This window comes from Dendrobates tinctorius, unplaced genomic scaffold, assembly GCF_039654945.1.
Source record: "Dendrobates tinctorius isolate UK_male_01 unplaced genomic scaffold, ASM3965494v1 ptg000177l, whole genome shotgun sequence".
Taxonomy (NCBI): Eukaryota; Metazoa; Chordata; class Amphibia; order Anura; family Dendrobatidae; genus Dendrobates; species Dendrobates tinctorius.
This window is the reverse complement of record NW_027361844.1, coordinates 4488880-4514945: the sequence shown is the minus strand read 5'-3', so window position 1 is coordinate 4514945 and position 26066 is coordinate 4488880. Positions and strand designations below refer to the sequence as shown.

At 47.6% G+C, this 26066-nt stretch overlaps 1 protein-coding gene across 4 annotated transcripts in view; it reads right to left on the bottom strand.

Annotated features, from left to right (window-relative positions):
- The window catches only part of LOC141054238 (caspase-8-like), a 221199-nt gene that overhangs the window by 99290 nt on the left and 95843 nt on the right, over window positions 1-26066 (bottom strand). For 3 of the 4 annotated variants that reach the window (XM_073551482.1, XM_073551483.1, XM_073551484.1), the window contains exons 7-8: window positions 20711-20840; window positions 9673-10162 (exon numbers count right to left, since the gene is read on the bottom strand). In XM_073551482.1, the coding sequence (XP_073407583.1) occupies window positions 9673-10162; window positions 20711-20840 (620 nt within the window). Of the gene's footprint in view, window positions 1-5480; window positions 9213-9672; window positions 10163-20710; window positions 20841-26066 lie in introns of those variants that run through there. The other variant, XM_073551485.1, reaches the window with a different exon arrangement.

Genomic DNA, 26066 nt, shown 5'->3' with positions numbered 1-26066 from the left:
CAATGATGGGGTGATGGAGCAGACAATGATGGGGGTGATGGAGCAGGCAATGAGGGGAGTGATGGGGGTGATGGAGCAGGCAGTGATGGGGTGATGGAGGTGATGGAGCAGGCAATGAGGGGAGTGATGGGGGTGATGGAGCAGGCAGTGATGGGGTGATGGAGAAGGCAGTGATAGGGTGATGGAGCAGGCAATGATGGGGTGATGAAGCAGGCAATGAGGGGAGTGATGGGGGTGATGGAGCAGGCAATGATGGGGGTGATGGAGCAGGCAATGATGGGGTGATGGAGCAGGCAATGATGGGGTGATGGAGCAGGCAGTGATGGGGTGATGGAGAAGGCAGTGATAGGGTGATGGAGCAGGCAATGATGGGGGTGATGGAGCAGGCAATGATGGGGTGATGGAGCAGGCAATGATGGGTGATGGGGGTGATGGAGCAGGCAATGATGGGGGTGATGGAGCAGACAATTATGGGAGTGATGGAGCAGGCAGTGATGGGGTGATGGAGCAGACAATGATGGGAGTGATGGGGTGATGGAGCAGGCAGTGATGGGGTGATGGAGAAGGCAGTGATGGGGTGATGGAGCAGGCAATGATGGGGGTGATGGAGCAGGCAATGATGGGGGTGATGGAGCAGGCAATGATGGGAGTGATGGGGAGAAGGCACAGTGATGGGGTGATGGAGAAGGCAGTGATGGGGAGAAGACAATGATGGGGTGATGGTCGAGAGGGCAATGATGGGGTGGTGGGTGAGAATGCAATGATGGTGGTGGTGGAAAGGGCAATAAATGGGGGTGGTGGAGGAGGAGGAAATGATGGAGGTGGTGGAATGGGCAATGATGGGAGTGGTGGGGGAGAAAGCAAAGATAGTGGTGGAGAAGAAAATGATGGAGGTGGGGGAGAGGACAATAATGGGATGCGAGGGGAGGAGGACAATGAGGGGTGTGGGGGATTGGGATGGGAGGAAGGGGGACTTATAATGGCCTTAGGAACAGGGGGAGGTGGAGGAAGACATTATCGTTTATTATGTCTAACACAGTCCCTTAGTATATAGTGTACTCACTAATTCTGTATAACACCATCCTTAGTTACATAGTTTCTTCTTTTATTATGTATAACACCGCCCCTTATTACCTACCATCCTCTCTAGTTATATATGGTGCCGTCCCTTATTATATAGCTTCCTCTGCTGTTATGTATAGTGCTGTCTCTTACATAGTGTATTTTTGTTATTCACAGCGCCCTCTTTTATTACATGGTCCCCTCTCTTGTTAGATATAAAATGACTGCTGATCGAGGAGCCGGTGACCAGACGACCAGTCCATCAGCTCCTCCATTAGAAAGGAAGCTTTCCCATGCTCCATCAGCCATCATTGCATTATACAGCTAACAAGACAGGACGGTATGTAATAAAAAACAGGGCTCTATATAATCCAATATGTAAGGGACGGAACTGTACATAACAAGAGAAGGCACTGTGTATGGGACAGCAATATACATAATAAAGGAGACTATGTAATATACACCTGTATGTGTGTGTGTGGCTATATAATATCAATAATCTATCTATCTATCTATCTATATATATATATATATATATATATATATATATATATATATATATATATATATACACACACACACACACACACGTAGCTTTGACGCCATAAAAGGAGGGGGGCCCGGACACATTTCTTGCACAGGGACCCCAAGCTGTCAGTGTCCGCCCCCTGTCCGCCAAAATAATTTGTACTTTCTGTTTTTTTTTCTGTCACATTATTAAAAATTATTATTAAAAAAAGCCATTAGGTTTTCATCCAGCATCATCAAGCTAATACATACATATATATAGAGAACTGCAAGAAGTTGAAAGTCTAGAAATTTAGAAATAATAGCAGAGTTAGTAGCAGACTAAAAATTAGATCTTTGAGTGTAGTGTGGGCTCTTCGGATGCTTCCGAATTATCAACGACCAAAGGGGCGGCAAATTTTTCGACCGCCCCGGGCGCCACAAACAGTTGCTACGCCACTGCCGGAACCTCCATGCTCCATTCTTCAGCCTGGGGTGGTGGTGGCAGATGTTTCTAGTGTGTTGGAGCAGGAGATTCGAGAAGCCCAGTCTCTTGCACCTCCAGCTAAGCCGGGGGATAAACTTTTTGTGCCAGCTCAGTTTCGTCTCAAGGTCCTCCAGGAGTTCCATGACTCACTTCTGGGTGGACATCCAGGGATCTCAGCCACCCGGAAGGCCATTGCTAAAATATTCTGGTGGTCTTCTTTAGCCTCTGATGTTGGGGAGTATGTCTCTGCGTGTGAGGTTTGTGCCCGTGCGAAAACTCCCCATAACCGGCCGGCCGGGGAATTGGTACTACTGCCAATTCCTGAGAGACCATGGACTCATCTGTCCATGGATTTCATCACCAACCTTCCCCCCTCCAAGGGTAATACTGTGGTCTGGGTTGTAGTGGACAGGTTTAGTAAGCAGGCACATTTTGTACCTTTGGCAGCTCTACCTAATGCGGAAACATTGTCCAGATTGTTTGTGGAGCATGTGGTGCGGTTGCATGGGGTACCCTTGAATGTGGTGTCCGATAGGGGAGTGCAATTTGTGTCCAGATTTTGGAGAGCTTTTTGTAGAAGGTTGGGTATTGGTCTGTCCTTTTCATCCGCCTACCATCCAGAGACTAATGGGCAGACTGAGCGGACCAATCAGTCTCTGGAGCAAACTCTGCGTTGTTTGACCTCAGCCCGACAGGATGATTGGTGTTCTATGTTACCATTGGCTGAGTTTGCATTTAACAACCGTATTAACCAGTCTACGGGTACATCTCCATTTTTTTGCAATTATGGGTTTCATCCTCATTTTGGAGAATTTTCCCGCTTGAATTCTGGGTGTCCTGGGGGGGGATGAAACGATCCAGCGGTTGGGGGAGGTATGGCGGGAGGTCCAGAATAACATTACGAAGGCCCAGGACAAATTTAAATTTTTTGCGGACAAAAAACGATCCGTGGGTCCAGTGTTTCAGGTCGGGGATAAGGTATGGTTATCCACCAAAAATATAAGGCTCAAGGTCCCCTCTGCGAAGCTTGGACCCAAGTTTATAGGTCCCTATGAAATTATTGAAGCAGTTAACCCGGTGGCTCCCGCCATCTCTACGGATCCCTAATGTTTTCCATAAGGCCCTTTTGAAACCTGTGAGGTCCGGTGGGGAGGGATCATCATCTTCCCCGCCACCGGTTTTGGTAGACGGGCAGGCTGAGTACGAGGTGGAACGAATTGTCGACTCCAGGTTGGTCTGTCGTGCACTTCAGTATCTGATACATTGGAAGGGCTACGGTCCTGAGGAACGCTCGTGGGTTCCTGCTCGATCAGTTCATGCGGATCAGTTGATCCGAGCCTTTCACGCCAAGTACCCTGAGAGACCTGGGGGTCCGGTGGCCCCTCATTGAGAGGAGGGTACTGCCATGATCCAGGACAGGATTTCGCTTTGACCCGTCCTGGTTAGACTATGGGTTAATTGTGCTGCCTCTCTCTGGCAGAAGGAGGCTATTTAGTGCTCACTGGACCTGGGTCCAGTGTCAGTTATACTCCTGCCCTCGGCTGAGTTTAGTGACCTCTTGTATACGTGTGCCTTGTGCCTGATATCTTGCTTGCTTGTGTGGTTTTGATCTGGTTCTGTCCCTGTTATGAGTTCTGCCTGACCCTCTTGTACTGCGCCACCTCTCGTGTATTACTCTCTGCTTGTGACCAGACTCCTCTCTGCTTGTCCCCTTGGTACCAACGTCGCCCTCTTGTGTATGACCTTTGGCTTTGTCTGACTACCCGTCTGTTTGTCCCTCCTGTGCCTCGTTTGCCCGTACTGTTGTGACCTCCGTTTTGCCTGACTCTGAGTTGTTGTATGGTGTCCTGTCATATCTGAAAGCAGGACGCTAAGCCACGCCCCCTTGCAGTCACATGACCATAGGTCCTGTGCAAGCTTGCTCATTTTCAGTGTCCGCAGGTCCCATGCCTCTTTACTTTCCAGCGCTGACTGGACCCTGACACTATTAGCTTGAAGCACGCCTGGTCACCTCTGCTGCCCTGCTCCCCAGGTAACTTTCAGCACTGCTTCTGTACTCAGGATACGCGCACTGGCTCTATGAGCAAGTGTAGTGCGGTGTATCTGACAGGCATTTAATGCGACATCGCGACTTAAGTCGCGATGATCGCATTAAAATTCCGACGCCATCGTACCTTATTGTAGATGGCCTCGGCATCCTGGGGTCTGTCTCCGCCCTCCTTTCCTCCCGAGCGCTGTGATTGGCTGTTGAAATCGAAACAGCCAATCACAGCACTTCTCATTGTTTCAGCCAATCGGCGTGGCTGAAACAATGATGTCCTAGGCTAGGATTGAGTACCGATGTACTCGATCCTGGATCCGGTGCCTGGCAATGCCAGGCACCGGCAAAACCCCCCCGGATTGGCGCAATCGCATCGATCTCGCCAATCGCAGGGCACAGCGGCGCTATAGCGCTGCTCTGCCCTGCCAGTATCGGTCTGGATAGGTGCCGTATTAGCACCGATCCTAGGCAGGGACCTGATACAGGCCCAGCAGGACCTGCAGGACTGGTTGGCGCGATCGATTACATCGGCGATCGCGCCAACCACAGGGCACAGCTGCGGTCACTCTGTGACCGCTCTGTGCCCTGCTGATGACCTAGGCATGACCTGCCTTTGAATCGGAGCTCTGAGCTCCGATCCTAGGCGGTTGTCATGATCACCAGGCAGTGCAGGGATTGGTGGATCGATGTTATCATTCGATCCCACCAATGACAAGTCACAGCAGCTCTGTGACCTGTTCCTGACCTGCCTGTGACCTGTATGACAGCTCTGCAGGGGGTCCTCACACTAGCTGAGGATTCCCTAGAGAGCGGTCATACGTCTGGATCTCCTGGTGTGCTGGGTATTGTGGTGCCACAGCAGCTTGTAGCATCACAATACCTGCTAAAGAAAGAAGAAAGAAAACCCTACAACTGTAAGTATTGCCTGATCCCCGATCCCTGCCCAATCTAGCTTCACCCCCCAATCTAGCTTCATCCCCCCCAATCTAGCTTCATCCCCCCCAATCCCCCCTTCCCCTACCCCCTCTTTTTACCCCCTTCGCGCCACCTCTGTGCGCACCTTTAGCAGCCGCCGAGCGTTGATTGGTGACGCAGTTCACCAATCAACACTCGTGCTAGCTTTTTTCCCTAAGCCCTTTTGCGCCAGCTCCATATTCGCATCCTACAGCTGCCAAACTTTGATAAGTGACATAGTTCACTTATTATAGCTTGTGCCTGCTGATTTCCTTTTTTTTCACCCCCCCTTTGCCCCACCTAACTACAAGCGTAAGTGCTAATCCCTGATCCCTGACCGATCTCTCTACATCCCCCCTTCCCCCTCTTTTTACCCCCTCCATCCCCCTTTGCGCCGCCTCTGTGCGCACATTTAGCAGCCCCCTTAGCGCCAACTCCTTATTCGCATCCCACAGCCGCCAAACTGTGATAAGTGACATAGTTCACTTATCAGAGCTTGAACCTGCTGATTTCCTTTTTTTCACCCCCCTTGCACCACACCTGTACGCACACCCAGCAGCCGCCACTGAACTTTGATAAGAGACGCTGTTCACTTATCAGAGCTAGGGCCTGCTGTTTTAGACTTTTCTTTTCACAGGTATTTTTCTCCCCATTTCCTTTTAGCTTTTTCTTTACAGGATAGTGTGCACCAATCACTAGCCCCCCACACATACACATAGTTATAAATAAAGTAAACCCAAGCACCACTTTCACAAAAAATGTCCCGCCCATCGCGTTCGTCCCAACAGCGCTATTCAATGGAGGAGGCATATTCTTACCTTGCCTCCGACACTGATAGCGAGGACGAGGATCCGACTTTTTTTTATTTTTCGGATTCTTCATCCTCTTACCCCTCCTCATCTTCCTCCTCGGGTCCTGCGGAATCACCACGCAGACGCTCCAGGACAGAAGATGAAGCAGCGCCCACCATGCCCGAAGCTGATTCGGTAGACCCTGTATGGACTTCGCCCCCCGAAAATTACAAGCCACTGATTCCTGATTTTGTGGCAGAATTAGGAATCAAGTTTGACACCACCGGCCTCACAGAAATAGACTTTTTCAAAGTCTTTTTCTCTGAGGATTTTGTTAATCCCATGGTGGAGCAAACTAATTTGTACGCTCGTCAATTTTTGGAGGAAAACCCGCGTTCGTCATATTCCAACTGGTCTCCTGTGGACGCAGTTGAAATGATGCAGTTTTGGGGCCTGGTCCTCCACGTGGGGATACTGAAGAAGCCGGAAATTCGGCAATATTGGAGTGTTGATATTTTATACAACACGCCACTGTTCCGAATGGTCATGGTCCGGACGCTTTTTGAGGCCATCCACAAGTTTCAACAAATAGTTTGCTGAAGTGTACGTGCCCCAAAGGGAGATCAGCGTGGATGAGTCCTTGGTCCATTTCAAGGGAAGGCATGGATTCCGTCAATACCTGCCCAGTAAGAGGGCCAGGTACGGAATCAAACTCTACAAACTTTGTGAGAGTACCTCAGGGTACACTCACAGGTTTGGAGTCTATGAAGGAAAGGACACCAGGATTGAACCCCCTGAGTGTCCTCCTGTCCTGGGAGTGAGTGGGAAAATTGTGTGGGATTTGGTTCACCCACTGCTGGATAAAGGTTATCACCTCTACACTGATAACTTTTATACCAGCATCCCACTCTACAAATCCCTCTCTGCGCAAGGTCCCGCAGCCTGCGGTACTGTCCGCAAAAATCAGAGCTGCCTTCCGAAGACGCTACTTGGGCAGATGCTCAGAAAAGGTGAGAGCAGAGCCCAATGTAGCGACCACCTTCTGGTGGTCAAGTACAAGGACAAGAGGGATGTCCATCTCTTGACCACCATACACGGTGATGGCAGCACCCTCTGCACTGTACGGGGTACCTCCACACAGGTCAGCAAACCGACCTGTGTCGTGGGGTACAGCAAAAACATGGGGGGCGTTGATCTCTCCGATCAATACCTCCAACCGTACAATGCTCTCAGAAAGGCCAGGGCGTGGTACAAAAAGCTGGCCGTGCACATCGTAAAAATGGCAATGCTCAATGCATTCCTGCTGTCACAATGTGCACGCCACACCGATACGTCGTACCTTCATTTCCAGGAGATAGTGGTTAAGACCCTGATGTTTGGCGCCCAGGAAGGAGCGGGTCCCAGTACTTCTGGAACTGAAGGTGCTCGTATCGTACCAGGTCAGCATTTTCCGGGGGTGGTCCCGCCAACTGGTAGAAAAGGTAAGCCGCAAAAAAGGTGCCGAGTGTGTTACAAAAAGGGAATACGCAAGGAGACCATTTACCAGTGCGACACCTGCCCCGAAAAGCCTGGCCTGTGTATGAAGGATTGCTTCAAATTGTACCACACCTCCATGCACTGCTAATTTACATTAGTTTAATTGGGGGCACATCTAGATTTGTTCTTTGGGGGTCTAGAATACAAAATGATGTCACATGTGGGTTTTTTCCTGTTTAGGCACATCAGGTGCTATGCAAACGGAACATGACGCCAGCAGACCCATCAAAGTCTGCATTCCAAATCGTCACTACTTCCCTTTCAAGCCCCGACATGTGCCTAAACAGTTTTTTCCCACATGTGGGGTACCAGCGTACTCAGGTCAAATTGGACAACGGCTTTTGGGGTCCAATTTTTCCTGTTACTCTTGGGAAAATTAAAAATTGGGGACTAAAAATAATTTATGTGGAAACAAAATAGGATTTTATATTTTCACGCCCGGGCATTATAAGCTTTAGCGAAACACTTGGGGATTCAAAGTGCTCACCACACATCTAGATAAGTTCCTTAGGGGTCTAGTTTCCAAAATGGGGTCACTTGTGGGGGGTTTCCACTGTTTAGGTACATCAGGGGCTCTGCAAATGGAACATGACGCCCGCAGACCATTCTATCAAAGTCTGCATTCCAAAATGTCATTACTTCCCTTTTGAGCCCTGCCGTGTGCCCAAACAGTGTTTCTCCCCCACATATGGGGTATTAGCACACTCAGGACAAATTGGACAACAACTTTTGGAGTCCAATTTCTCCTGATACCCTTGGGAAAATAACAAATTGGGGACGAAGATCATTTTTGTGGAAAAAAAAAAAATTTTTTTTTTTCATGCCCGGGCATTATAAGCTTTAGCGAAACACTTGGGGGTTCAAAGTGCTCACCCAACATCTAGATAAGTTCCTTAGGGGGTCTAGTTTCCAAAATGGGGTCACTTGTGGGGGGTTTCCACTGTTTAGGCATATCATGGGCTCTTCAAACGGAACATGGTGTCCGATTTCAATTTCAGCCAATTTTAGGTTGAAAATATCAAACGGCACTCTTTCCCTTCCGAGCACTGCTGTGTGCCCAAACAGTGTTTCTTCCCCACATATAGGGTATCAGCGCACTCAGGAGAAATTGGACAACAACTTTTAGGGTCCAATTTCTCCTGATACCCTCGGGAAAATAACAAATTGGGGACTAAACAATCATGTTTGTGGAAAAAAATATGATTTTTTATTTTTACACCCGGACGTTATAAACTTCTGTGAAGTCCTTGGGGGTTCAAAGTGCTCACCACACATCTAGATGAGTTCCTTAGGGGGTCTAGCTTCCAAAATGGGGTCATTTGTGGGGGGTTTCCACTGTTTACGCATATCATGGGTTCTCCAAATGGAACATGATGTCTGATTTCAATTTCAGCCAATTTTAGGTTGAAAATGTCAAACAGCGCTCCTTCCCTTCCGAGCCCTGCCGTGTGCCCAAACAGTGTTTTTCCCCCACATATGAGGTATCAGCGCACTCAGGACAAATTGGACAACAACTTTTGGGTCCAATTTCTCCTGATACCCTTGGGAAAATAAGAAATTGGGGACTAAACGATCATGTTTGTGGAAAAAATATGACTTTTTATTTTTACGCCCGGGTGTTATAAACTTCTGTGAAGCCCTTGGTGGTTCAAAGTGCTCACTACACATCTAGATGAGTTCCTTAGGGGGTCTAGTTTCCAAAATGGGGTCACTTGTGGGGGGTTTCCACTGTTTAGGCACATCATAGGCTCTGCAAATGGAACATGGCGTCCGATCTCAATTTCAGCCAATTTTAGATTGAAAAAGTCAAACGGCGCTCCTTCCCTTCTGAGCCCTGATATAAAGTAGACATGTTGGAAATGTTATTTAGTAATTACTTTGTGTCACACATTTCTCTATTTTAAGGGCATAAAAATTCAAAGTTTGAAAATTGCAATATTTTCAAAATTTTGTCCATATTTCTGTTTTTTTCACAATTAAACGCAAGTTATATCAATGAAATTTTACCACTAACATGAAGTACAATATGTCACGAGAAAACATTCTCAGAATCGCCTAGATCCGTTGAAGCGTCCTGAGTTATGACCTCATAAAAGGGACAGTGGTCAAAATTGTAAAAAATGGCCTGGTCATTAACGTGCAAACCACCCTTGGGGCTTAAGGGGTTAAAGTATTTACCTTACCTTTACCTTCTGTATGTAAATCTGTGATTATTTTTGTTTTTTTTCTGTTGAAAATATCTGAACAATATAGAATGAAATAATTTAACACGTAACGTAAGTTGTTATACTTACAAGAATTGGTTATCCTGCAGGACTGTGCACAGCGTCTGAATATACACAGTGCCAGCCGTCTGATCCCTCAAAGATTCATAATCTTTAAAGCAGGCAAAGGCCGTTAAAAAATCCGCCGTTATCGGAAGCCTTCCACCATTTGCATCAGTTACGTACACAAGTTCCATGCTATCGCTGACATAAGTGACGCCTGTATCGGATTGATCTCCTTGGCATGCTTGAATGAAGAAAATTTTGGGTTTCCCGAATAGTGATGGACAATTCTGACCATTAAAGCAGTCAGTTAGGTCTTTGACTGACACTTTCATTCCATCTGTACCAAACACGATCCCTTTATCTCCATGACTGAGTACAAAGCACACAAAGCTGTCTCTTCCAGTGTGATCCTCTTTTGCATAGTTATTTATAATTTTTAGCATTTTTTCGCCAGTAAGATTTTTTTCCTGGATTACTTCATAGCCCCGTGATCTAAAAACTGTCTCTATCGCCTCTATTAAAAAAAGACAAGGAAATAAAAGGCATGAAGAAAATGAAATAAAAAATATGTAACATATGACATTGTGTATCTATTTATTCTTGTATTGAATGGTTGCCTGTATAACCTCTGAGTACTCACTGTATAAAAATACTTTGGCACACAAGTGATAAATGTAGGTAGGATTTTTTTTCCAGAAAGGTGAAATTATTCCAACTGAACTGATAAAAGCCAATGTTTGGGCCAATTAAGGCCTTAGACAAGGTATAGCTAACTATTGGAAAAAAAATAACAGTGGTTTGTACAAAAAATAAATACACATTCAGTGCTTATGTGTCCAGAAAAAGTCATATACAGTATACAATATAGGCAAATAACAACCAAATGAAACTATATAGATGCTAAGGTCTAAGGAGAGAATGACATGCCGGCTCTGGCATGTCAAGGTAAGGAGGCTTATTCGCCATGCAATGCTCATCTGGGAAATTTAATATGCAAACTGTCTATTCAGAGAGGAAGAAGGCTTGAACGTTATAGCGCCAATCTGTTGGAAAGCAGCAATCGTACAAGTCACTATCGACCCTTTAACAAGTCTTGAAATAAGACAAATCAGAATCTCAATTTGCAGACACTGTGTTTCGGTTTATAGATGCTATTAACAGTATAGCCAAGAAAGTGAGATCATGGGTATAAATTGAAAGTTCCCTGCAGAAAAAGTAATGTTACAAGTACATTTAGTAATCAGAGCCCTTATCATTTCAGTAAGAGGAGGCCACTTAGTGAATGTTTCAATGAAGTAATCAAGCATATCAACTACCTGTAAGAGACAATAAGATTGTTTGTGGATCGCCCTCCCAGGGCTGTGGGGTACTCGGAGCCGAGCCAGGTGGATTTCAATGGGAGTCATCACGGTACCTGTGACCTGGTCCGTGGCCCTGGGCGTCCATTGTAAAAGGGGGATGTTGAGTGTGCAAATGCTGATTAAAGTTTATGAGTGAATGATTCGCGACTCCACCGGTGGTGTTCGGCAATGAAGATGTTAAGCCGACACTGCAGACAGATCCTCTGGGACAGATGGTGTGGTGCAGCAATGATGGTTTGGCCCTCCACAGGTAGGGCTGTAGTCCCAGGGCAGTGTAGGTGAAGAGAGAGGGAGGAGATGTAGATGGTGTGGTGCCAGGCACAGCGATGCAGCAGTGCTGAGTGGGTTGGCGCAGGAATAAGTGGAGGACACCAGGGCATGTAGTTCCAAAGCTTTATTCACAGTCTGTTGTGCATACAGGTGCCCGCATCCATGCTGTGTCCTCCAGGTCAGGAGCCCAGCCAACCCCCAAGCAAGACGAAGCACTCCGTTCCAACACTCCGCCAACATAAGTGCCCTTTCTGAACGTCTCCCTTTTGCGCCTATAGTGAAGTACTCTCAGTACTGAGTTACACTGGAGTTCCTCCTGTCTTATGAACTCTACTTGTACGGCAGACAGCTGTAGCCTGCTTCGGGGACTCCTTGCTACCAAGTCCCAGCTCACTATCGTTGCTGTTGTGCCCCCAAGTCTTGTATGGGAATAAAGTGGTGACAACTTCTATTCCTCCGGTGTCTGCTGCAGGACCATTAGTATCCATACAAACTCGGGGACCGGACCCCGGCCTTGCGCTGTGAACTTGGGAAGGGTTCTGCTCTAACCCTGATCCTTAGTCCTCCTCTCCTTACGTTCCGTACTAATCCTTCCTTCTTATGGAGAGAATCAGGCTTCCCATCAATGTCTCTTTCTTGTGCCAGCGGACCCAGGTCACTGTGGTTGGCTGCAGCACTTCCTTCATCCATCCCACTCAGGGGATCTTCACTCCTCCACTCACTCTGTCTGACTGCCTGAGTCAGACTGACTAAATCCTAAACTCTTCCCGCTCTTTTGTTGCCAACTAACTCCACCCGCCTCCCAGCACGCTTCGTGTTCCAAGCAGGGAGCCACCAAAGGGTGCTTTTCTACACTACTATGTTGTGTGGGATGTAGGTGTTGGAGCGTGGTGAGGTGTCTCCACCTTACCTGGATGGTGGGGTACCACACCTCAGGAAGAGGTGCAGTACCTCTGTGGCGACTGAACCCTCAGGGGCATCACATACCCCCCCCGTTAAACACAGCACGTCCGCGGGCTGAAAGTGAAACAAAGTTAGACAAGCAAAGGAACATACAAAAGTTTTTGGATGCTGATAACCAATTCTTATCTAAACTTCCCAATGTGGGAGGCACTCACTCTTGAACGTTGCAAAACAACTTAACAGACTATCTATAATTACCTAATTTTAAAGTGCTATGGAAATAAACTTACTACCAGTTCAAGTACTATCATCAACATGTTTTCTTCTCTTTATCTTTCACATTTTCTTTTATTGTCTCTGTTAGACATGGGTGACAACCGCTGATGCCTGGTTCGTCACCTGCATTCAAATCTTTATTCAACATTATCAAATTCTGTAAAATATCCATTCCTAATCAAATACTACTATCAAGTAAGCTCTCTATAAAATCTGTCAACATTTTTATAAGACACATAACACAATACTTCACATTAAGACATCAATAATTCTTGTACTTGCTGGACACCGCTCTCAGCCGGGGTTTTCTTGCAGTGTCCTTGGATTGGAGCTATGCTCCATGATGAGGTAGTTCTTATCCATAAAAGATCTATGTAAAACCAAGAAAGGGCACCTAAAGAGGTGCAACTATATACAACACAGTTTGTGGATCACTCATTGTTCATGATCTCTGCAGTTCAGTGGAAATATGCTGCCAACGCAACAAGGCAAAAAAAAAAACTTGTGAAAACATGATAACAAAAAGAAGGCACAACGGTGCAAATACCCACATAGGTAATAGTTAGTTAGTTACTGGTGTGTTTCTTTATTGGGGATCCCCTCCTGGGGTGGTGGAAGCTGGTCGCTTAGGCTGCTTCCAGGGGAGAACTGAAGGGCTTCCTTTTCTTGTTGATTGTCCACAAATTGTAGGTATTCCTTCTCCCAAGGGGTTAATTTGGTGGCTGCCGGTGCAGATGAAATGGCAACGGGAGTAACTGTTGTCTGTGAGTGTAGCTTTTCAGCTGCTGCTGGTGGTAGTTCTGCTGCCAATGATTCCGCAGGGGTTGTAACAGGTACGAATAGATGTTGCTCCCCAGTTTCAGGTGGTACTACAGTTAGCACTGCCGCTGCGGGTACGGCGCAATTTGAGTGCCGCCACTCGATATCCTGGAAATCATGGGTCCATTTCTGTCTAGGGGAGCAGTCCCCAACACCTGGATCATGGCAGTGGCTGTGATCCTACCTAGTATTTCCAGTGGATGTTCCAAGTCTTGCACAGGTGCCATCTGGGGAGCAATGGTAGCGGCAACCTCCGGGGCTGCCTGATAAGCGAGCGGCAGCGGGGTCACCCCCGTACACATTTGCAGTACGCTGGTAGGATCCTGCGCAGCTGTGCCAGGTCCGGTTGGGACCCGGTCCCTGCCCCTCAGCTGGCTCCGGGACTCTCATATACCTCCTCCTGGCAGGCCACATCCAGTGGCAGTATCGACTTGGAGGTGGAGGTGAATGCTGTAGATGGTATCTCAACAGCCATATGCCCCGCAGGGGTTGCTTAGGAGCAAGTCGTTTCTCTCCATTGCATTCTCCCGGCCTCTGTCCTCCTTCCATCATGGCGTTCTTTCTCCTTCCCGGGCTCCTTTCCCGCCACAGAGCTTCGCTCCTCCTTCTGGAGGCGGCGTCTTCTTCCTACTCCTCCATACCACACCAGTATACGAACCCCTCGGGGGTGGACTATGTTGCAGTTGCATAGAAGTTCAGGCAGGGGAGGCCCAGGACAGTTTGCGGTCTTTTCTTAGGAGCACCCATGTTGTCACGCCCTTCTTCACCGCGCCGGCGGCCATTTTGAGAGTCCATTTTACAGTCTATCAATTTGGTTATTCTGCACATTTTCAGCAATGTCTAAGTCCAATAACATTCAGGCACAAAGAACCCGGTGGCACCGGGCTTCGTCATCCTGTTCGTGACGCCAGATAATGGGTCGACCTCCCAGGGCTGTGGGGTACTCGGAGCCGGGCCCGGTGGATTTCAATGGGAGTCGTCACGGTAGCTGTGACCTGGTCCGTGGTCCTGGGCGTCCATTGTAAAAGGGGGATGTTGAGTGTGCGAATGCTGATTAAAGTTTATGAGTGAATGATTTGTGACGCCACCTGTGGTGTTCGGCAATGAAGATGTTAAGCCGACGCTGCAGACAGATCCTCTGGGACAGATGGTGTGGTGCAGCAATGATGGTGTGGCCCTCCACAGGTAGGGCTGTAGTCCCAGGGCAGTGTAGGTGAAGAGAGAGGGAGGAGATGTAGATGGTGTGGTGCCAGGCACAGCGATGCAGCAGTGCTGAGTGGGTTGGCGCAGGAATAAGTGGAGGACACCAGGGCATGTAGTTCCAAAGCTTTACTCAGTCTGTTGTGCATACAGGTGCCTGCATCCATGCGGTGTCCTCCAGGTCAGGAGCCCAGGCAACCCCCAGGCAAGACGAAGCACTCCGTTCCAACACTCCGCCAACATAAGTGCCCTTTCTGAACGTCTCCCTTTTGCGCCTATAGTGAAGTACTCTTAGTACTGAGTTACACTGGAGTTCCTCCTGTCAGATGTTCTTATGAACTCTACTTGTACGGCAGACAACTGTAGCCTGCTTCGGGGACTCCTTGCTACCAAGTCCCGGCTCACTATCGTTGCTGTTGTGCCCCCAAGTCTTGTATGGGAATAAAGTGGTGACAACTTCTATTCCTCCGGTGTCTGCTGCAGGACCATTAGTATCCATACAACCTCGGGGACCGGACCCCGGCCTTGCACAGTGAACTTGGGAAGGGTTCTGCTCTAACCCTGATCCTTAGTCCTCCTCTCCTTACGTTCCGTACTAATCCTTCCTTCTTATGGAGAGAGTCAGGCTTCCCATCAATGTCTCTTTCCTGTGCCAGCGGACCCAGGTCACTGTGGTCGGCTGCAGCACTTCCTTCATCCATCCCACTCAGGGGATCTTCACTCCTCCACTCACTCTGTCTGACTGCCTGAGTCAGACTGACTAAATCCTAAACTCTTCCCGCTCTTTTGTTGCCAACTAACTCCACCCGCCTCCCAGCACGCTTCGTGTTCCAAGCAGGGAGCCACCAAAGGGTGCTTTTCTACACTACTATGTTGTGTGGGATGCAGGTGTTGGAGCGTGGTGAGGTGTCTCCACCTTACCTGGATGGTGGGGTACCACACCTCAGGAGGAGGTGCAGTACCTCTGCGGTGACTGAACCCTCAGGGGCGCCACATTTGTTCCATAGAAAATAAAAATGTATGACCCATAGAAAATAACTGAACTTACTACTACTGAGCAATAAGATGGATACAAAATAGAGGAGTAAAAGAGCAAAAGGAGTATGGAAATGAAATATATGTATTAATGGAAGGGGGAGACCAGAAGTAGGAAAATGTAGTGAGCGAAATAAATAAGTGACCAAGCAGAGAGACCTGAGTTATAAGAAAAATAAAATAAAATCACAAGGTAGGTGAGTAAGGGAGGCAATAACATACGAGTACAGGGTGACAATAATGAACAATGGAGAACAAGCTCAGGGTGGGAGCAACAAACAGAAAAAATATAGTAGAACACCAATAAGGCTATACACAAAATGACTGCTCCCATAAGGACATTGCTTCTCATTAAATTAAACCTATATTTATTAATCTAACTGCTTTGAAACTAAATTGAAGTAATTGGATTACTGATCCATGGAAAAAAAAACACTACACACCAATAAGCGTTTCTGCATAATTCTCTCCATATTGGGATTAAAAAGACAAACAAGCATAGCCTTATGTGTATGCTTCTTCTTTATTGATTCCTTAGATCAGTGGTCCCCAACCTTTTTTGCACCAGGGACCGGCTTCAAGCAAGACCATTTTTCCATGGCCCAGCGGGGTGGAGATGAGACAGGGGCAGGGCTTTGGTCATATGAGGGCGGGATATATAGTACGATCAGCCCACACCTGCAATCCCCCATATTTAGTATGATGGCTCCACACCTGTAATCCCCCAATATAAAGTATGATGGCCCCCACTTGTAATCCCCCATATACAGTATGATGGCCACATATACACAGTATATAGCTTAGCTCGGGGATGCTCACCTACACAATATAAATCTCTGGTTACAGTATATAGCTCTGTTCACAGTATATAGCTCAGGACGGGGATGCTCACCTATACAGCTCTGGTTACAGTATATAGCTTAGCTCAGGGATGCTCACCTACACAATATACAGCTTTGTTAACAGTATATAGCTCAGGACGGGGATGCTCACCTATACAGCTCTGGTTACAGTATATAGCTTAGCTCGGGGATGCTCACCTACACAATATACAGCTCTGTTAACAGTATATAGCTCAGGACGGGGATACTCACCTATACAGCTCTGGTTACAGTATATAGGTTAGCTTGGGGATGCTCACCTACACAATATACAGCTCTGGTTACAGTATATAACTCTGTTCACAGTATATAGCTCAGGACGGGGATGCTCACCTATACAGCTCTGTTTACAGTATATAGCTTAGCGCAGGGATGCTCACCTACACAATATACAGCTCTGTTCACAGTATATAGCTCAGGACGGGGATGTTCACCTATACAGCTTTGGTTTACAGTATATAGCTCTGTTCACAGTATATAGCTCAGGACGGGGATGTTCACCTATACAGCTCTGGTTTACAGTATATAGCTTAGCGCAGGGATTCTCAACTACACAATATACAGCTCTGTTCACAGTATATAGCTCAGGACGGGGATGCTCACCTATACAGCTCTGGTTACAGTATATAGCTTAGCTCAGGGATGCTCACCTACACAATATACAGCTCTGTTAACAGTATATAGCTCAGGACGGGGATGCTCACCTATACAGCTCTGGTTACAGTATATAGCTTAGCTCGGGGATGCTCACCTACACAATATACAGCTCTGTTAACAGTATATAGCTCAGGACGGGGATACTCACCTATACAGCTCTGGTTACAGTATATAGGTTAGCTTGGGGATGCTCACCTACACAATATACAGCTCTGGTTACAGTATATAACTCTGTTCACAGTATATAGCTCAGGACGGGGATGCTCACCTATACAGCTCTGTTTACAGTATATAGCTTAGCGCAGGGATGCTCACCTACACAATATACAGCTCTGTTCACAGTATATAGCTCAGGACGGGGATGTTCACCTATACAGCTCTGGTTTACAGTATATAGCTTAGCGCAGGGATTCTCACCTACACAATATACAGCTCTGTTCACAGTATATAGCTCAGGATGGGGATATTCACCTATACAGCTCTGGTTTACAGTATATAGCTCTGTTCACAGTATATAGCTCAGGACGGGGATGTTCACCTATACAGCTCTGGTTTACAGTATACAGCTTAGCGCAGGGATTCTCACCTACACAATATACAGCTCTGTTAACAGTATATAGCTCAGGACGGGGATGCTCACCAATACAGCTCTGTTCACAGTATATAGCTTAGCTCAGGGATGCTCACCTACACAATATACAGCTCTGTTAACAGTATATAGCTCAGGACGGGGATGCTCACCTATTCAGCTCTGGTTACAGTATATAGCTTAGCTCAGGGATGCTCACCTACACAATATACAGCTCTGTTCACAGTATATAGCTCAGGACGGGGATGTTCACCTATACAGCTCTGGTTTACAGTATATAGCTCTGTTCACAGTATATAGCTCAGGACGGGGATGTTCACCTATACAGCTCTGGTTATAGTATATAGCTTAGCTCAGGGATGCTCACCTACACAATATACAGCTCTGTTCACAGTATATAGCTCAGGACGGGGATGATCACCTATACAGCACTGGTTACAGTATATAGCTTAGCTTGGGGATGCTCACCTACACAATATACAGCTCTGTTAACAGTATATAGCTCAGGACGGGGATGCTCACCAATACAGCTCTGTTTACAGTATATAGCTTAGCTCAGGGATGCTCACCTTCACAATATACAGCTCTGTTAACAGTATATAGCTCAGGACGGGGATGCTCACCTATTCAGCTCTGGTTACAGTATATAGCTTAGCTCAGGGATGCTCACCTTCACAATATACAGCTCTGTTCACAGTATATAGCTCAGGACGGGGATGTTCACCTATACAGCTCTGGTTTACAGTATATAGCTCTGATCACAGTATATAGCTCAGGACGGGGATGTTCACCTATACAGCTCTGGTTATAGTATATAGCTTAGCTCAGGGATGCTCACCTACACAATATACAGCTCTGTTCACAGTATATAGCTCAGGACCGGGATGTTCACCTATACAGCTCTGGTTTACAGTATATAGCTCTGTTCACAGTATATAGTTCAGGACGGGGATGTTCACCTATACAGCTCTGGTTATAGTATATAGCTTAGCTCAGGGATGCTCACCTACACAATATACAGCTCTGTTCACAGTATATAGCTCAGGACGGGGATGATCACCTATACAGCTCTGGTTACAGTATATAGCTTAGCTTGGGGATGCTCACCTACACAATATACAGCTCTGTTCACAGTATATAGCTCAGGATGGGGATGCTCACCTATACAGCTGTTTACAGTATATACAGTAGCTTAGCTCAGGGATGCTCTCCTACACAATATACAGCTCTGTTCACAGTATATAGCTCAGGTTGGGGATGCTCACCTATACAGCTGTTTACAGTATATACAGTAGCTTAGCTCAGGGATGCTCTCCTACACAATATACAGCTCTGTTCACAGTATATAGCTCAGGATGGGGATGCTCACCTATACAGCTGTTTACAGTATATACAGTAGCTTAGCTCAGGGATGCTCTCCTACACAATATACAGCTCTGTTCACAGTATATAGCTCAGGACGGGGATGATCACCTATACAGCTCTGGTTACAGTATATAGCTTAGCTTGGGGATGCTCACCTACACAATATACAGCTCTGTTCACAGTATATAGCTCAGGATGGGGATGCTCACCTATACAGCTGTTTACAGTATATACAGTAGCTTAGCTCAGGGATGCTCTCCTACACAATATACAGCTCTGTTCACAGTATATAGCTCAGGATGGGGATGCTCACCTATACAGCTCTGGTTACAGTATATAGCTTAGCTCAGGGATGCTCTCCTACACAATATACAGCTCTGTTCACAGTATATAGCTCAGGATGGGGATGCTCACCTATACAGCTCTGGTTACAGTATATAGCTTAGCTCAGGGATGCTCTCCTACACAATATACAGCTCTGTTCACAGTATATAGCTCAGGACGGGGATGCTCACCTATACAGCTCTGGTTACAGTATATAGCTTAGCTTGGGGATGCTCTCCTACACAATATACAGCTCTGTTCACAGTATATAGCTCAGGACGGGGATGATCACCTATACAGCTCTGGTTACAGTATATAGCTTAGCTTGGGGATGCTCACCTACACAATATACAGCTCTGTTCACAGTATATAGCTCAGGTTGGGGATGCTCACCTATACAGCTGTTTACAGTATATACAGTAGCTTAGCTCAGGGATGCTCTCCTACACAATATACAGCTCTGTTCACAGTATATAGCTCAGGACGGGGATGATCACCTATACAGCTCTGGTTACAGTATATAGCTTAGCTTGGGGATGCTCACCTACACAATATACAGCTCTGTTCACAGTATATAGCTCAGGACGGGGATGATCACCTATACAGCTCTGGTTACAGTATATAGCTTAGCTTGGGGATGCTCACCTACACAATATACAGCTCTGTTCACAGTATATAGCTCAGGTTGGGGATGCTCACCTATACAGCTGTTTACAGTATATACAGTAGCTTAGCTCAGGGATGCTCTCCTACACAATATACAGCTCTGTTCACAGTATATAGCTCAGGTTGGGGATGCTACACAATATACAGCTCTGAACGGCGATGCTCACCTATACAGCTCCAGTTACAGTATATAGCTTAGCTTGGGGATGCTCACCTACACAATATACAGCTCTGAACGGGGATGCTCACCTCTACACAGCTCTGGTCACAGTATATAGTTCAAGTAGCTCAGGTTGGGAATGCGCGCATACAGCAGCTATCACAGGCGCACGAGTCCGTACTGACTGAGTGCGCTCCTGAATGCGTGCCTTCCATCTTCTAAGCCTGCGCCACGCTGCCTTGATGCACCAATCAACGTCAGGCCAATTGTAGCCTGGCAGCCAATCAAAGCACGGAGCTGCACAGCCAATGAGCGGCTGTATCTCCCAGAGACTGCCACTCCCCTGACACTCTCACTACACAGAGGACCTTCCAAGTGCAAACTCGCACCCTGGCACACGGAAAATTAAGGGACCGGAAGCCGCCGCAGATCACACAGTCAGTGCTTAGTGCTGGTCTGCGGCGGTGGCACAGACCGGCAAAAAACCCAAACGGCCCAGTCCTGTTCCACGGACCGGTGTTTGGGGACCCCTGCCTTATATTAAATTTTTTTTTACCTGCATCCTTTTCTGTTCCATCTCTGTCTTTCACTTGCATTTTATTTGACCTGGCTTCTTTGAAATCATGGTTATTCAAAATGATACACCAACCATGAGGGATTTTCTCCATATCGTATGTTTCCAGTAGCTGCAATAAGAAATACTTTATATGTTGAACAAATTTTTAAGTACTTAAAAAAAAGTTAATAAGTTACAAGATGTTCAGCTTATTTTCTAACAATAAAATAAGGTGTATATTAGATTTTAATATGACTGATCCCTTGGTTCTGCTAGAAGGTAAGCCTCCCTCTTCAAATCAAACTCGGCTGCTATATGTGACGTCCGCCTGCGGTCTGGGCTGCAGCCAGCCAACACCCCGAGAAACACTGATACCCTTTACCCCTATACAGGGATCTGGATTTATAGCAGAGCCCAGGAGGCGCTGTCTGAATAGGAGCAGTGGCCAGAGCAGGACGGTCGCCAGAAAGGTGTTCCAAAACAGGACAAAAACGTAGTGGTATCCGGGTCTAAACCAGTCGGGCAGCAAGGTACAAAAACAGTAGACAGTAGCAGAGTCAGAAGTCCAGGCCAAGGTCAGAGTCAGTCAACTATAGCAATTCACACAGTAACACGCAGGGGAACCAAGAATATATCCGGCAGCTTGCAAGCCCAGTCCCAAGGTATTTGAGGGATCAGGTCATCCCTCACAGGCTCCCGGGCTGATGATGTCATCAGGACCGCCCCCAGGACCAGACCTGATGACGATGCACGAACCCCTTCATGACTGACAGAGGAGCGGAGTCTGCGTCCACTAGACGCCTGCGCAGAAACCCTTTCACTGTTGCCTCCATCACTCGGGCGCGAGCCACGGCGCCTCCTAGTGGCTGAGGACGGAACAGCAGGCCCCGAGTTCGACGACGACATGTCAGTCCGGCGCCTCCTGGTGGCCGAGGCCTGGACAGCAGGCCCTTACGCCCGAGGGCGGCGTGACAGTCCGTCGCCTCCTAGTGGCTGAGGGCGGAACAGCAGGCCCCGAGTCTGACGGCGACGTGACAGTACCCCCCTCTCCAGGAGGGGCCTCCGGACCCTCAAAACCCGGTTTGTCAGGGTGAAGAAGATGAAATCTCCTAATTAATGCCTTGGCATGGACGTTCCCCGCAGGAACCCAGGACCTTTCCTCTGGGCTGTAGCCCTTCCAGTGTACCAGATACTGTACTGAGCCCCTCACAAGGCGGGAGTCAAGGATACCCTGGACTTCATACTCCAGAGCTCCCCCGACCGAAACAGGAGGAGGAGGGGACTGAACAGGGTGAACGGGAGAACGATAAGGTTTGAGGAGAGACCTGTGGAATACGTTAGGCAGTTTGAATGACTGTGGAAGTTTTAAGCAGAAGGCTACTGGGTTAACCACCTCGATAATTTCGTATGGGCCGATGAACCTGGGACCTAGTTTGGCGGACGGTACCTTAAGCTTGATGTTTTTTGTAGAGAGCCAAACCTTGTCGCCAACTCCCAGGTGCTGCCCCTTAGATCGTCGTCTATTTGCAGCCGAAGCCTGTCTAACCTGAGCCCCTTTCAAATTTGAGTTAACCTCAGACCAAATCGTTTTTAGCCGATGTATATTTTGCTCAACCCCAGGGAGCTCCGACATCCTGGCCGAAAACGACCCAAAGCGCGGATGTAGTCCAAGGTTACAAAAAAAAGGGGTAGTTTTAATGGAGTCTTGATATCGATTATTGAGGGCGAACTCAGCCAATGGCAGATGTTCCACCCAATCGGTCTGATGTCCTGACACATAACAGCGGAGGTATTGTTCCAGAGCTTGGTTAGTACGCTCAGTTTGACCATTAGTTTCGGGATGGTATGCCGAGGAGAAGGACAACTCCACACCAATGCGTCTACAGAATGCCCTCCAGAACTTCGAGACAAACTGGGTACCCCTGTCAGACACAATATTTGCAGGAACGCCGGGCAGACGTACAATGTGCAGAACGAACAACTTACTTAAAGTTTCAGAGTTAGGCAACCCAGACAGGGGAATAAAATGGCACTGCTTGCTGAACCTGTCTACCACCACCCAGATACAAGTTTTCCCATCTGATGGCGGCAGGTCTGCAATGAAATCCATGGAGATGTGGGTCCATGGACTCTCAGGGGTGGGCAAGGACTGAAGCCAGCCGGCAGGGCGACTATGGAGGGACTTGGCTCAGGCACAGACTTCACACGCTGAAACATAGTCCTTACAGTCCTTGACCACCGTCGGCCACCAAAAGTTCCTAGTTACCAGCCTGGTGGTATTATTGAGACCCGGATGGCCTGCCAGGACAGAGTCGTGTGATTCTTTTAGAACCTGCAGACGAAGGTTAGCCGTAACGAACAATTTTTTGGGTGGCGTAGTGTCAGGAACTTGCTCTGAAGACCTACGGATCTCCTCCAGAAGGTCCAAAGACACTGCCGACACGACGATTCCATTAGCCAATATCGGGACTGGTTCACAGTCCTTGGTCTGTGTGGGGCAAAAACTGCAAGAGAGGGCATCTGCCCTCACATTTTTAGTACCGGGGCGAAAGGTGATTAAAAAATCAAACCTGGAGAAAAACAAGGCCCAGCTGGCCTGCCTGGGATTTAGTCTTTTAGCTGACTCTAGGTAGGTTAGGTTTTGGTGGTCTGTAATAACAGTGACCTTGTGTTTGGCACCTTCGAGGAAGTGGCGCCATTCCTCGAAGGCCCATTTGATCGCCAATAATTCCCGATTACCGATGTCATAGTTTCTCTCCGTGGCAGAGAATTTGCGGGAAAAAAACGCACATGGGCGAAGCTGAGTGAGGGATGCAGTGCCTTGTGATAGCACTGCTCCCACTCCGACTTCGGAGGCATCAACTTCTACAATAAACGGGCAGTCTAAGTCCGGTTGAATCAGAACCGGGTTGGCCACGAAGCACTCTTTTAGTGTGGAAAATGCCCGAATAGCCTCAGGATTCCAATTAGTCATGTCCGCCCCTTTTCGGGTAAGGTCCGTGAGTGGCTTGGCAATCTCAGAGAAACCCCTGATAAACTTGCGGTAATAATTCGCAAATCCCAAAAATCGCTGCAGCGCTTTCAGCGATTTGGGTTGCACCCAAGCCTTAATAGGTTGAATCTTGGCAGGGTCCATGCGAAACCCCTTGCCTGAGACCATGTATCCTAAGAACTGTACCTCTTCAGCAAAAAAAACACATTTTTCTAGTTTCGCAAACAAAGAGTTTTTTCGCAGTCTCTGCAGTACCGAACGGACGTGTTGAGCATGTGTCACAGGGTCAGCAGAATAAATCAAAATGTCATCAAGATACACGACGACATACACCCCACAAATGTCTCTGAAAATATCACTGACAAAGTGTTGAAATACAGCAAGTGCGTTACTGAGTCCGAACGGCATTACAAGGTACTCAAAGTGACCAAGAGGTGTATTAAAGGCCGTTTTCCATTCGTCACCGCTTCTTATTCGGACCAGATTATATGCCCCCCGGAGGTCAAGTTTAGTAAACCAGCGGGCTCCCAGTAGCTGATTAAACAGATCAGGAATGAGTGGGATCGGGTACTGATTTTTTTACAGTAATTGCGTTCAGCTCACGATAATCAATGCATGGTCTGAGTCCACCATCTTTTTTTTCTACAAAGAAAAACCTAGCTCCTACAGGTGATTTAGAAGGTCTAATAAAGCCTTTACGTAGACTGTCTGCTATGTAGTCATTCATGGCTACACGCTCCGGACCAGAGAGGTTGAATATTCTCCCCTTAGGGAGACGGGCACCTGGGACCAAGTCAATAGGACAATCGTACTCTCTATGAGGAGGTAGTTTTTCAGACTCCACTATGGAGAAGACATCTTCATAATTTCTGAACGCATATGGAATGGAGAGGTTTTTAATTTTAATTTGGTTCACTGACAGTGACATACAGTGATTCTGACACCGTGGACTCCAGCGCACGATATCACCTATGCGCCAGTCAATAACCGGATTATGCTGGTGCAACCATGGCATGCCTAACACAACTGGATTAGATAAATTATGTATAACAAAAAATGACATCTGTTCGTTGTGTAATGCCCCCACTGACATAGCAATGTCTGTAGCAACAAATTCCACTCCACCCTGGATAATGGATGTACCATTAATCGCAGTGGTCTGAATAGGGGCATTAAGTTTTAGCAGAGGTACACCAAGATTTTTTGCAAGCAAAAAATCCATGAAGTTGCCTGCAGAACCACAATCCACATAAGCCTTCACACACAGAGTTTTATTAGAAAACGAGAGAGAGACGGGTAACAAAAGTTTAGCCACATTTGCGGGCAATACCTGAGCCTCTGGGCCAGCACGACCAGAGCTGACCAGAGGCCGACGTCCCAGAAATGTGGATTTCTGACGCTCAGCATTTCCCTTGAAGCTTCCAGGCTGCAGCATGCTGGTGTAGGAAGATGGGAGTGTTCCTTCAGGCTGTGCTCTGGAGCAGGTGTTAGGCCAGGAAATCAGCTTAGTCAGAAGAAGAAAGGAAAAAAAAAATTCAGGAGACTGCTTTTATGTAAGATGGACATATACACAAAAAGCAGTTTGTTTTTTTTTATGGCCGGATATAATGTGACGTCCGTCTGCGGTCTGGGCTGCAGCCAGCCAACACCCTGAGAAACACTGATACCCTTTACCCCTATACAGGGATCTGGATTTATAGCAGAGCCCAGGAGGCGCTGTCTGAATAGGAGCAGTGGCCAGAGCAGGACGGTCGCCAGAAAGGTGTTCCAAAACAGGACAAAAACGTAGTGGTATCCGGGTCTAAACCAGTCGGGCAGCAAGGTACAAAAACAGTAGCAGAGTCAGATTCCAGGCCAAGGTCAGAGTCATAAACCAGGAGGGCAGCAGAGGTACAGAATCGTTAGGCAGAAGCAGAGTCAGAAGTCCAGGCCAAGGTCAGAGTCAGTCAACTATAGCAATTCACACAGTAACACGCAGGGGAACCAAGAATATATCCGGTGGCTTGCAAGCCCAGTCCCAAGGTATTTGAGGGATCAGGTCATCCCTCACAGGCTCTCGGGCTGATGATGTCATCAGGACCGCCCCCAGGACCAGACCTGATGACGATGCACCAACCCCTTCATGACTGACAGAGGAGCGGAGTCTGCGTCCACTAGACGCCTGCGCAGAAGCCCTTTCACTGTTGCCTCCATCACTCGGGCGTGAGCCACGGCGCCTCCTAGTGGCTGAGGGCGGAACAGCAGGCCCCGAGTTCGACGACGACATGTCAGTCCGGCGCCTCCTGGTGGCCGAGGCCTGGACAGCAGGCCCTGAGCCCGAGGGCGGCGTGACAGTCCGTCGCCTCCTAGTGGCTGAGGGCGGAA